The 14,039-nt window shown below is 38.2% G+C and overlaps 1 protein-coding gene across 1 annotated transcript; it reads right to left on the minus strand.

Annotated features, from left to right (window-relative positions):
• Positions 1–4,160: 4,160 nt before the first annotated feature.
• On the minus strand, positions 4,161–11,446 carry CCNB1 (cyclin B1). The gene is made up of 9 exons (XM_081054295.1): positions 10,758–11,446; positions 10,018–10,188; positions 9,772–9,924; positions 8,051–8,233; positions 6,636–6,794; positions 6,187–6,423; positions 5,765–5,905; positions 5,040–5,150; positions 4,161–4,871 (listed from the first exon to the last, which is right to left on the minus strand). The coding sequence occupies exons 1-9, from the start codon at positions 10,776–10,778 to the stop codon at positions 4,764–4,766; spliced, it is 1,284 nt and encodes a 427-aa protein (XP_080910421.1). The 5' UTR covers positions 10,779–11,446; the 3' UTR covers positions 4,161–4,763.
• Between the last annotated feature and the right edge of the window lie 2,593 nt (positions 11,447–14,039).

Below are 14,039 nucleotides of genomic sequence, written 5' to 3' on the forward strand. Positions count from 1 at the left end.
TATGGATGGTGGTGTAAGCACACTGACCTGGTGGCACAAGCACAGCACCTCGGACTTCTTTGAACAAGAGATGAGCATTTCCTGCAATAGTTTCCTCTGAATTATACTCCATCACACAGTGCTCCCCCTTTCTTCCTCTCCATAATCAAAGTAATACAGCTCCTGGGAAAAGTTAGACTCAAAATACACAGTGGGATGTAAAATAAGATGTTAGGTTTGCCACTCCTACCCCCAAACTACTGGCAGAACATTTTGCCTTTCGTTTTTTGATTTACACAAACGTGATCCTGTCCTTTTCCCACTTCACTTTATCCAGGACGTCTTCCAGTATCTCACATCAGTCTCATCCTTTTACTCAGTAGTTGCCTATCAGGTGTCCACTGAGCAAATTTGGGACAAAGACAAAGCAGTTCTCCAATGTGAGCAAGCACCAGAATCATGGGAAGGACTAAACAGATTGCTAATGCCTAGGTTACTGAATTGCATTTCTGACAAGTTCTAGGTGATATTGATATTGCTGGTCTCAGAGGACACTTTGAGAACCACTGAAGTAATGGATGCTAACAATTTTTAAAAATCCCAAGTAAACAAAAAAGTGCAGGTGTGGGTGGGGAGCTGTTCTTCAGAGAATGTCCAATATCTCGAAGGGATAATAGAATTACATTACTACCATCATGCCACTCCTCATGAGATAAATGATTCAGAGCAAGTGCCATTAGCGGATACTAACACTAAAAAGAGAACCGCATCTTTATAGCAAGCTGTACCTGATAGTTACCACCTTAACCAGATGACCAAACTTGGTATTACCAGCAGTTTAACAATCTGATAGGAGACTCCAATACGACGCATAAGTTATGCAAATCACCTGTATTTTTGCCAAAATGCATAAACTGAAATTATGATGAAACAGATAATAAATCTAGAATGAGGGACAATCTATAAGACAAGTGTCTGAGTCATTGCATGTCCATGCCTTGAAAAACAATTGAAAACAAAAAGCGGGGCAAAACAAATGAATCTTGATTGGACCCTGAACTGGAAAACAGTTCATAATTTTTAGAACAATTGAGGAACTTTGAATATGTAGTGCATATTACATATGGAGTCGTTAATTTTCTTAGTATGATAAAGATTATGGTTATGAAGGAAAATGACCTTAATTGTTATGAGACAAAATGATGAAGTATTTTTAAGGAGACATCTTGACACCAGTAATTTACTTTCGAATGGCTCTGAAAAAGAAGAGGAATATATGCATGTGCGAGCACATGTGTAGATAACACCCCCACACTTTTCTCTCTCTACAGTTATAGTTTAATATTTTCCTACATAAATCACTAGAATTATGTTACTTACAAGGAATTAAATCTCTTCTTATGTCCATGGAATATTTACAGAAGTCAATCAAGTACTTATCCAGAGAAAACATTAACGTTTCAAACAGGCTTACAGACTACATTTCCAATGAAATTAAAAAATCACTAACAAATGTCTGGCAAAAAATTTTTAAAAGATACTTAGAAAATAAGCAGTTAAATCATCTCCAGATTAAAAAGGACCACAAGAAAAATTATGACTTAACCAGAAGCTGATGAAAAGGACTTCAGAAACAAGTTATTTCAGAGGAAAATGTATAAAGGATTTTATTACTAAAATACAGTATTTAACTTAAATTAGAATATAACCAAAAGAAAAACCAATGGTGAGAATTACATAAAAGCTAAAACTACAAAATAAAGGTGGTAGAAATGATAACACCAAAAATTGGTTCTTTCAAAACAAAACCCTCCTGGGCAAGTCTGATTAGAAAACAAAAGTAGTATCAGTAAAGAGAAAGAAGATAGAACTATAATAAAATAATGAGATCACACACCTCTATAGCTATACTTTAAAAAATCTGAAATGGATGGTTTTCTATTAGAGGAGGGAAAAAATCCCTAAAAGACCAAGACCATAGAAAACTACCATTTTAAGCAGGTACAGGCCAAATGACTGTACAGTTTAATTTAGCTGGTTCTCAATGAATGAATAAGGAAATATATATATCATGAGCAAGAATTCATTCCACTTTAGGAAACCTCTAATATGGAATATTACATCAAATTAAAAAAAAACAAAAACACCTCTTGATATCATAGCTGAAAAAGTAAATGAAAATTCTGCAGCCTTTCCTGTAACAGGAATAGAAAAGTACCTGAAATATCAAGATAGTTTAAAGACTAACAGCAAAAATAATAAATGGTCAAAATATGTAAGAGATGTCCAATCCAGGAATAAGACAGGGATCTATCTATTATCAATTCTAATACAATAAATACTATAAACCTTGAGAAAATAAAACTTTTTGGATTTAAGTCTTGGAAAACACTACCGTGTTTCCCCCAAAATAAGACCTAGTCTGACAGTCAGCTCTAATGCGTCCTTTGGAACAAAAATTAACATAAGACCCGGTCTTATATAAGACCCACCCCGTGTTATATTATACCCGGTCTTATGTCATATAAGACCCGGTCTTATAGTAAAATAAGACCGGGTCTTATATTAATTTTGCTCCAAAAGACTCATTAGAGCTGATTGTCCAGCTAGGTCTTATTTTCGGGGAAACACGGTAAAAAGAAAATTGATGTCAGCTAGAAAAGAAAAATACAACTATCAATAAAACTAGAAGTGGAAATTATATCCTATTCACAACAGTGACAAAAAACCATAAACCCAGTAATAAACTTGACAACTAAAGTGCAGCAATTACATAATTAAATTCTAACATTGTATTTAAGGGCATGCAACAAGCCTTGAGGGAGAAAAATGCTTCTGGATGGGAGGGCAGTACATCAGGCCATCCTAAACTGATATATAATGTAGTCAAAATCTCAAAAGATTTTTGGTAACTGACATAACTTTAAATTTATGTGTTTGAAATTCCCCCATATTTGAAAAATAGTGGATAACTATTGCCAGGTAATGTTTTACATTATCACAGGAGAAAACAGATCAGGGAACAATAGATGGGCTCTGATGTTTCAATTCATTTGGACAAGGATGATTTTAATCATGATACTGGTACTGGCATGAATAGGCAGTCATCTGGAAATAGGAATCCTACCTCATACTACAGAGATTATAGATCTAAATGGGAACAGTTTTTAATTTTAGGAGTTATTTATGGTTTGGGGATAGAGTTGACCTTAATAATGAAACTCCAAAAGCAACTACAGAAAAAAATAGATTGATAATATAAAAACTTAAGGTGTCTGCATGGCGAAAGACAGCATAAACAGGGTGAATGACAAACTGGGAAAGCCTTACATATTGATGTTAGTAGACAACAAAAATTTCAAGTAGCCATTAGAGTATAAATTAAAACAGCAAACAAGGTGGAATATTTGCCAAATTCACAGAAATTTAAGGAAATGATTAGTTTTGGCAAGACTGCAGAGAAAACCAGTTTTGTACACTGCTTGAGAAAGCACCTGTGAGAACAGTTATCTTTGGAAAACCGTGTTCATTAAAAAAAGAAAAAAATACACGGTATTTTAATATTTAAATAGCATTGTCTGTAAGGGCAAAAAAGCAATCTGAATGTCAAGAATAGGAGAATGATTGAATACATTATACTATGGAACGTAATATTCAAGTACAGGTAAGGCCTATACATGTTGAAAGGAATTGCTAAGTATGTAGAACAATCCCATTTTTTTTTTTTTATTATTGGGGAAGGTGAACAGGACTTTATTGGGGAGCAATGTGTACTTCCAGGACTTTTTTTTTTTCCAAGTCAAGTTGTTGTCCTTTTAGTCTTAGTTGTGGAGGGCGCAGCTCAGCTCCAGTTGCTGTTGCTAGTTCCAGGGGGTGCAACCCACCATCCCTTGTGGGACTCAAGGAATCGAACTGGCAACCTTGTGGTTGAGAGCCCACTGGCCCATGTGGGAATCGAACCGGCAGCCTTCGGAATTAGGAGCACGGAGCTCCAACCGCCTGAGCCACCGGGCCGGCCCCAGAACAATCCCATTTTTTAAAACACAATTTATGTGAATATCTGTCTATGTTTATAGAAATCATGGAAAGATACATTCCAAACTTGTTATAATTCAGGTGGATGGGATTGAGATGTACGCGATATGGGGGAGGGGTAAAATAAATTTAAGATACGTTTGTTTCGAGGAGCCTGTTTTATTAACCAATAAACAAAAGTAAAGTTTAGAATATCGAGTTCTTATTTTCCCAAGTGAAAAAATTGAGACTAACTACAGGTGGTAATTTAAGAAATAGTGGTAAAAGTAGATTACTTAGAATTATGACAGCAACCACCATAAGAAACAGAAAACGGAACTAGGGATGAGGTAGCAGACTTAAGTAAAACAAGGCAGCAGATACTCCAAGATGACTGGGCTTGAATGCAGTGTGCCCTGTGGAAGTAAGGGTTTTGAATGCCTTCACCTCAGTAATTCATACTAATAAAGTAAAAGCCAGGTACATAAAACAAGAACCATATAAGCAACAATAACTATATTAGTTGGGTCCCCAGGTTAAGTGAAAGCACTTTTTAAAACATTCTATATTCCCCACCATATCTTTAAGACAACTTTTAGGGTATCCTAGAATAGGAAGTAGCCACATTCAAATGAGTTATGGTGTGAGAAGTAAAAATGACTTGCAACTTTATTAAAAGTAAGTAAATGTAACATAATAATATATACAAATAGCACATGGTGCCAACTTTATTTGCAGATTATTACAGCACTTCAATTCAAGTTTACAAGTTACACCTTTGCCACGGCCTTGGCTAAATCTTGAACTAATGCAGAATTCAGCTGCGCTAGAGTGCTGATCTTAGCCTGCTTAGATGTGGAGTACTTGTTCTTGATAGTCTGGAAGAGAAAAACAAAGTAAGGAATAGAGGAAAAAAATAAGATCCCGCGGTATAGAAAGTCACATGAAACATCCTTAAACTCCTTAAAAATAAGCTATGCACTTGTGGCATGAAAGTCTTATTTTCACTTTTCTCCCCAACATCCTAGTGCTACTGATTGACTTACCATGTGCTTTGTAAGCCCACGATTCACCATGACAATATTCTTAGCCAGGTGTTGCATAACAAGAAGAAGTGATTCTTCAGTGTATGACAGGTAATGCTGTAGAGTTGGCGTCTAAGAACAAGAGTTAACGTTAAAAATGCTCATCAACAATGGTTTTCATAAAGTTTCTAGAGTAGGGTAGGGAGATGGATATTGTATGACTGATTATTAATTGAAATTTAAGACAAGCTTATTCCCCGTGTGTTCTTTCATGCTTTTCTAGGCTCATGTGCTTAGATGTATTATACATTAATGTGCTCATACCTATGCACTTTTGTAATTACTGACTTGCCCACACCAAAGTTAGACTCCAAATTCCTTGAAGGCCACTTTCTCATTCAGAGTTTTATTCCTAGGGCCTAGGGTAGCATATGGCACTTAGAAATATTTGTTGGATCAATGAATATGAATGAACTATTATGTCATACGACCTGCTTGAAATTCTCTAAGGAGTAGCAACTACTCTGCCTTTCTCAAAGGGATATAGAAAGATGAAATTAGGTAACGAAATGAAAGCGTTCTATGAATACATCACAAAGTAGGTATTATTTTTAATCACTCCCTCAGTGGATGTCATTTTTTGGAACCATTTGAATTGCTTTTAATGAAAACAGTTCTGTGTTCAGGCAAACACTATTTACAATGTAAACGCTTAGGGCAACTTAGATTTGTGGGGCAGAGCTTACCCATTCACCATTATCAAGAATTTTCATTGCTAAACAAAAAGCTCCTGCTGCAATCTGAGAAGGAGGAAAGTGCACCATATCGTAGTCCAACATAGTTAGTTCCATCAGATATTTGGCCAAAGTATGTTGCTCCACATCAACCTGGAACAAAACCCACACACAGGTCACTGAGCTTTTCTGTCTGAAAATTCTGCTTTGGCAATAACCTGCATGCCCGTAACTATAACTTAAAATGTTTGTCTAGAAACTCTCAGGTGCAATTGCCCATGGAATGCCTTAATAATACTAATATACAGCCTGATTAGAAATAATTGTTTATCTCTTCCCTGTGAAGTTAGGTATATAAGTCAGTTGAATTAGATCTGTTTGGTCAGCAGTATTCTCTAATGTACCATAGCAAAGGTTTCTGAAGAAATCGATACCTCTCCAATCTTAGATGCTCTCCGAAGGAAATGCAGAGGTAGAGGGCGACCCAGACTAAAATTTAAAGCTTTTAGTATCTTCATTTCCATCTGTCTGATTTGGAGCTTAGTGTAAGTGTTGTCAGTCACAAAGGCAAAGTCCCCGATTTCTGGAGGGTACATTTCTTCATATTTGCTCGCAATAAACATGCCAGTGACACCAACCAGCTGCAACATTTTCTTGGGCACACAATTATTCTGCAATGGGAATTTCAACTGGTTGAATAAGTAATACATATTTGAAAAAGGAGACACAGAGCTGTGAAGGTAAAGTGAAAAAGACATACTCACATAGCAAAATCTCAGTGACACCCTATCCCCCAAAACAGATTTTAGTTGAAAAAGTCTGTATCTTATGACTCAGCTAGGACCCTGGAAGGGAGAATACTCAATTACTGAATTATGCTCACCTGCATGAACCGATCAATAATGGAAACAGTCATGTACATGGTCTCCTGCAGTAACCTGAATTTCATTTGAACCTGCACTAGCCAATCAATTAGGATGGCTCTCATATTTCCAGTGACTTCTCGACCCAGTAGGTATTTTGGTCTGACTGCTTGTTCTTCCTGCAAAAGAAATGCTGATTATCATTAGAAGCAAGTTTCCAATGTGACATTTCTGACCAGAAATATTAGTGACCACAGAACAGCTCTGGAGCATTTAGAATCTCTAATAGTCTTTAACACAATTATTCATATGGTCACTACAAACAGCTCTTATCACTGAAGAAAGCAGAAAAACATTAAGTAGGACAGTGTGACAGGTTTTTCATATTGGCAGATCTTATATTCAATTTACTATCACCGCTACTGATCCAGACCCTGTACCCATTTCTTCCCAAATAAAGAAATCACACTATCATCTCCCATCTTTTCACCTAAGTTTCTATATCCAGACCCAGAGACTTATGAAGTAGAGAAGAATAGAAGTGCTCTCAGATCTGCTGGAACCCACATGCTACCACTCTCCTGCTCCAAGACACCATAGTTAAGAAGAGGGAACTCAAAGTCAGAGGTTGGTCCTGGCCAGGAAGTCTTGCAGGACAGTCCTGTAGAAAATGGAGATGCCCCACAGAAACAAGCAGGAGACTGAAGATGTTAATGATACCAAGGGAAGAGAGTACATTATAAAAAACTGTGTAAATCTGGTAACTGTATAGTTTATGTTGTTAGCATACAGAATACTTCCTTGTTTTGTTTTTTTTGGTGGGGGAGAAATGCCATTATTAGAAAGTTTCAAAAGTGGAATGAAAGAAAACCAAAAAAAAACTTTAGTTTTTGAGTGTACTCTTGGACACAACAATGTCCCTGCATGCATATCAGCCATTGACCCCAAATGCCTTGTGTTGGGGGTACTATTGTTTTTCTAGCACATTCTTCTTTACCATCTACCTCCTGCCTGTTGTCCTCCTAAAACCCAGAGTTTGGGACTTGTCTGCTTCTGTGATGGATATAAATATATCATTCAATCTGTGGACTTTCCTTCAGGAAGAGCCATGGTAGTATCCACTCTCACGGAAATTTCCCCGTTCATAATGGCAAAGATTTCACTAGTTTGTTTAGTTACTTTTTATTTTTGGTATTCCACGAAGGAGAATTTGAAAATGGAACCTGCTGTTAAGAAATGTTGCTCACATCCTGCTTGAATTATTGTAAACTATTAATGGAAAATTAATAAATTAATAAAATTAATAAAGCTAGATGCAGCTTAGAAAAAAACAAAGATTCTATTAGGTTGGTGCAAAAGTAATTGCGGTTTTTGCAAATATTTTTAACCTTTTAAACTGCAATTGCTTTTATACCAACCTAATAATACTACTGACCTCAAGTTGTCTCAGATAAGTATAGATGTCTTTCACATATTCACTGCAAAGGTTGGGATCGGCTCCATCTTCTGCGTCTACATCATTCACTGCAAGAAGTACATCAGAGAAAGCCTGACACAGATACTCTTCGGCAGGGGCACAGCCAGATGTTTCCATTGGGCTTGGAGAGGGAGTATCAACCTTAAAACAAAGAGACCTTTTGAAATAATAGCAAAGAAGAGCATACAATCTGGGAATAAAAGTCAGATTATTGGTACCAACTCAAGACACCATTTGCTGAATAGTCATAATTCATTCCCTGAAAGGAAAAGTATTTTCAGATTTTTTCAGTTTCTCTTTAGAAAGTGATTAGTATGAAAATTGAAATGCCAACTTGACTGAGCCAATTTGAAGTCAGCAGAACCTGAACACTAACAGGTAACAGAGAAGCACATAAATTCACATTTTGGACTTTCCTCCAAAGGAAACTGATAAGTAATAAATCTGTTGATCAGTGTCATGTGAAGTTAATTCAAACAAATGGCAAGTCAGTCTTTGGTCTTCATTTCAAAACATGGACCGATTCTCACTGTTCAGAACACAAGTTCTGTCCTAACTACTCATTATTAACTGACCTCATTAACCATTTCTTTCAAGCTCTAGTTACCTCATTGTTCATTTGAGCACTTTCAAATCAAGCTCTGTCCTAGGCACTGATTTTTTTTTTGATGTCCTCAAGGGGCTTTGATTTTAGACGGGAAGTAAATGAGGTAAGGAGATTGATTCTAGGAACAAGGGTTAGGGGAAGTTAGACAAAGTTTCAGGAGTTGATACTTGAGCTGTTTTGAAGGATGAAAAGGTTATTAGCTAAATGAAGAAGAGAGTGCAAAAGACATTTTCAACTAGTGTGAAAGCAAAGACAAGAATCATTATGGGACTTGCGAGGAAACCTCCGTTTGGTATGGTCATTTAAAGACTTTGCATATGTACAGGTTTCATATGCTACGTCCAGAAGGTCAGTACTAAAGCAATGGCCTCAAATCTTTTACCCTTAGGTATAAGGAGCCAGGCTGAATGACTTTTACAGATTTTCCCAAATGGTTTTGTTAAGTTTTTAAAATCAGCTTCATAAGGCAGTTCATTTCAATTTCATCAAACCAGTCTCTTCTAAAGGGCCTGTTTTTCCTTCACAGTAGAAAAATTTACCTGATATTTAATAGAAAGTTCTTGGTTTCTGAAGCTGTTCATTCTCTTACTCTGAGGTGCTGCATTTTCTTTCTGCTTTACACCTTTACATATTACAATGTTACAGGCCTACTAATTATTCAGTGGTCATATTAGTGAGTAAAAAGATTCAAGAGAACAATCTGTGTTTCAGTCAATAAATTCTGGTCAGAGATGACTGGTACCAAAGACAGCAAAATCTTTGATCAAGGCAACTACTACTCAATACCATACACAAAGAGATTAACAGCATAGGCTCTGAAGCCAGACAAACCTGGGTTTGAATCCAGTATGTGCCACCGATTAGATAGGACTCTAGGAAATACTTAATACTTCTCTAAGCCATTATCTAAAAAGCAAGATACCAGCTAAGAAAATATAACATTACATGAGTTAATGCATTTAAAGTACATAGCAGAACACTCTATGTTACTATTATTTATGCAATGCTATTCCATGCATTCAAGTAAAATGAGGGAAAAGAAACAATCAAGACTCTAAAATAATAAGTTTACCAATATAGGCTCAGGCGACAGTTTTTCTTCTTTAATAGGCTCAGGTTCTGGCTCTGGCGCCGGCTCCAGCACAGGCACGGGCTCCAGTCCCTTTTCCAGAGGTTTTGGTAGTTTTTTAGCAATAACTTTTCCAGCAGCTAAAGTTTTGGCTTCCTGTGGATGAATGGGAGAGAATGGAATGTTGCTCCATCCAAGGTCACAGTTGGATGGTGGACTTCTACAGATAAGTTGGATCAGGATAGTTACCTTTTTCAGAGGCAATTTGGACTGTGGCTGTTCACTGACTTTGTTACCGATGTCTCCAAGCGCCATTCTTGGCCTCAGCCCGGGCTTGGAGGCTGCAGCAGTGGCCACAGGCACGCGCTTTGCGCCTGCCATACTGATCTTCGCCTTATTATCAGCATTAATTTTCGTGTTCTGAAAGAAGCAAGACCTCTTTGAGAGCTAGCCCAGCCAGGATGGAGTAAGTCACGGGATTAATTAAGATGAGGCAAAGGAGAGGCTCTCGGGAGGGAAGTCGGCTGTACATGAGTTACGAGGGGAAACCCGGGTTCCAGGGTCTACGCTACGACTGTGAAAAGTCAGTTTCCTCCTAGAACCTCTTCGCTCGCCGACGGAGAGATAGCACGTTTAGTCCCGACCGACACTAAAATACCATGAATTTACATTTGAAAAGAAAAAAGGCCTCCAACTGCAGACACCGTCTTTCTCTCCAGAAAGGTCCTTACGCAGGTGGTGGGAGCCCACAAAGGAGCCCTCCACGTTTTAGAAGAGATTTCCTGTTGACCCTCCATTTTCCCCCAAACGGGCCAACCCAGATCTTTTTGCCTCCTCCCCCACCATGTCAGGTGCCCACCGACAACCCTATCCTCCCCAAATCTCTGCCCCAGTCCGCCCCCGCCGGGCTGGAGGGCTCCGGCCGGCGACTTAGGGAGAGGATACACAGCGAGAAAGGCTGAGTTTGTTCACTGTCCGCAGCAGCTCACCCTGGTGACCCGGAACGCCATGGCTTCCTCTTCACCAGGCAGCAGCTCAGTGGGGAGAAGAGGAGAATGGGAGCCCCGGACGAGCCGGGGACCTGAAATCAACACAGATCAACAACCGTTCCACCGCAGCACGCCGGGAGATGCAGGGCTCGGCCTCAGATTTAAACCCCGCACCGCTCCCTCCTTATTGGCCTGTTCGTGGCACTCGCTCCCTTCCCATTGGCGGCTGTCGGTTTCCTCAAGAACGCGTTTCTAGGGCGATCCCGCGGAGACGTACGAGAGGGGTGGGGCCAGAGAGAGGTTGCGGCCACGCCCTCACGTGGTTTGGCTTCGCGCCTGCGCTCTCGGGCATTTGCGGCCGCCACCTGGACGGGCGAGGTGTGGCGAGCTGTGCGCTGCCGGGTGTAGTCGAGGGGGATGGCCTTGTGCCCTGAGAGAAGTAACGGTGGAACAGCCGCAGTTGGAGAAGCGTAAGCAGTTGTGGCTCTAGTCCTACTTATTGTTATACACTGTCTTCTTCTGCAGCGGTGTGTAGCTGAAAGGCTTTGATATATAATCTTTTATTTGATCTTTCCAACAGCACTCTGGAGGAACCGAGGCCCAGAGAAGCTTTAGGCGATTTTCCCAGGATCACAAATTAGTAACGTGAGGACTGAATGTAGGTAATTTCTTTTGTGTTGATTCGTGATGTTTCCACAACCTAATTGATAAGAATATCGTCAGTTTCTTAACCTGCCAGATTGCTTCAAGTTATTTCCCCAAGCCAATGTTTTTGTTTTAATTTTTTATTTGAGGATAATTTCAAACTTAGAAAAGTTGCAGGCAAAAATGTAATAAGGATTCAACTATCCTTAACATTTTACTCCATTTGCTTCATGATTTGCTTTATATATGTCTAAACTATGTATAAAATTATTTTTCCTGAAACTCTCGAGGGTGTTTAGATATATCATAACTTTTGTCCTTCAGTTCTGCCGTATTTCCTAAGGAAAAGGATATTCTCTTACATAACCATATACAGTTAATAACTTCAAAATGTACTTTGTTTTATTCAACCTGGTTTATATTCCATTTTGTCAGTTGACCTAATAATATCTTTTATAGCATTTTTTCTCTTCTAGTACATGATCCAGTCTAGGGTCAGGTGTTATATTTAGTTATCATGTCTCTTTAGCCTCCTTTAATCTAGAGCAGTTCCTACAGCTTTTCTTTATCTTTTATAATATTGTTTTTGAAGAATACAGTACCCCCTGCCACTTTTTTAAAAATAGAACTTTCTTCTTTTTGTGCTTGGTATTTTCTCGTGATTTAAATTGAGATTGTTGCACAGGTGTATATGACTGTCAAAATCTTTATAATTTAACTTACATATTTTTAAGTATCTTTTAAAGTGTTTTTATAGTTTTCTAGTATTTATGTAGAAGCTGCTATGTGCCAGGCATTATATAAAGCACTTTACATAATCATCTAATGCTTTTTTTCTCCTAGTACTCTGGTGTTATCACATATTAAGTTTGCTTTAACATCTATTTCAGTAATGCGGACTAAAATTTTTCAGGTACATATTGTTTCACTTTCTATGGCTATTTACATTTGAATTTAAAGGCCAAACAGGTCTCCCCTTGCAACCAAGTACAGTATATAAATCTGTCAATATTAATATTCAGTTATAGAAAGCTTGTTTAAGAAAATAATTGATTTAATACTTTTTTAAAACATTCAATAAATTTATTCATACTCTACGAAAATTGACACAGGTAACATCATGTTCTTAGGGGATCAACTCTGCAGACACATGATGTTTGTCCGTCATAAATGAGATTAATTTTGGTCACTTGGTTAAGATGTTGCCTGATTTCTTCACTGTACGTTTACTTTTTTAAAAATTGCAACTAATATGTTGTCTATATAGAGATACTTTAAGACCATCAAATTTCTCCCTACGTTTCATATTCCTTCACAGCAGCACTTGGTTAGGAACTGTTGAAACTTGTTTCATTGCCATGAGTTCCAACTAGCTGGAGTTGGTAAAAAGCAAACTTTGAATGACCCTAGGATGCCAAACCTTTACCAGACTTAATTGAAGACCCCTTCCTGACCATTGCCTAGTGGAAATTCTTTTAACGCAGTAGTTCTCAGCTGGAGGACATTTTATCCCACAGGGCACATTTGGCACTGGCTGGAGGCATTTTTGATGTTACAACTGGGAGGGTGCTAGTGGCTTCTAGCGTAAAGACCATAGAAGCTGCCAGACATCATACAATGCACAAGACAGCCTGCACTCCCCATACACACATACAAAGAATTATCCAGCACGAAATGTCAGTAATTCAACAGTGTGAAGCTTGAGAAATCTTGCCAACTATGTACAACTCATTTCTATTCAGAATGCTACCATGTTTCCCCCAAAATAAGACCAGGTCTTATATTAATTTTTGCTCCAAAAGATGCATTAGTGCTTATGTTTAGGGGATGTCACCCTGAAAAATAATGCTAGGGCTTATTTTCCAGTTAGGTCTTATTTTTGGGGAAACACGGTAGTTATGCTTAATTAGCATAAGTACCATGGATCACCTCCTTTCTTTATAATAGTTAAAATCTTCTGACTTTTCTCCTCAGTGAACTACTCAGTGTTGTCTCTCCTGGCCAAGTTAATAGTGTCAACAATACACACCAGTCACTGATCTAGGTGCTAGGAATACAACTCTGAACAAAATAGATAAGATCCCTGCTCTCATAAAAGCTTATATTCCAGTAGGAGAAAGAGACGAAACAAGTAAATAACTAAGTAAAGTGAAAAAAATCAGCTAGTAGTAAGTGGCAGGCAGAGAATGAAAGGAAAGTGATGCAAACAGTATGACTTGGTAGCTACTCTGGAGATGGTCAGGGACAGTCGATAAAGTGATGTTTAAGCTGAGGCTTAAATGAAAAAAACGTTCCAGATAGAGAAAATAGCCTATAAAAGCTCAATGATAGGAATGAGCTGTACATATTGCCAGTTATAAAATGTCATGGGGATGCAAAGTACAGCATAGGGAACATAGTCAATATTTTGATAACTATGTATGGTATATGGGTACTAGACTTATTAAAAAAGACATCTCCACTCCTTTTCAAGAAACTGTCTTCCCAAGCAACTATGTGGTAGTCAGAATAACAACCCCCCAAAGAGGTCATTGCCCTTATGCCCAGACTTGTAAAGATGACTACGTTACATGGTAAAAGGGACTTTGAAGACCTTTAGATAGGGAATTATCTTGGATTACCTGAGTGGGTCCAGTG

Source organism: Rhinolophus hipposideros, assembly GCF_964194185.1.
Source record: "Rhinolophus hipposideros genome assembly, chromosome: 7".
Classification (NCBI taxonomy): Eukaryota; Metazoa; Chordata; class Mammalia; order Chiroptera; family Rhinolophidae; genus Rhinolophus; species Rhinolophus hipposideros.

Coding starts and splice junctions, on each gene's coding strand:
- CCNB1 (XM_081054295.1), bottom strand. CDS start 10,778: ATGGCGTTCCGGGTCACCAGG. Junction 10,189..10,757: donor TGGCGTTCCGGGTCACCAGG/GTGAGCTGCTGC, acceptor TGCTTCTTTCAG/AACACGAAAATTAATGCTGA. Junction 9,925..10,017: donor CCAAATTGCCTCTGAAAAAG/GTAACTATCCTG, acceptor ATTCATCCACAG/GAAGCCAAAACTTTAGCTGC.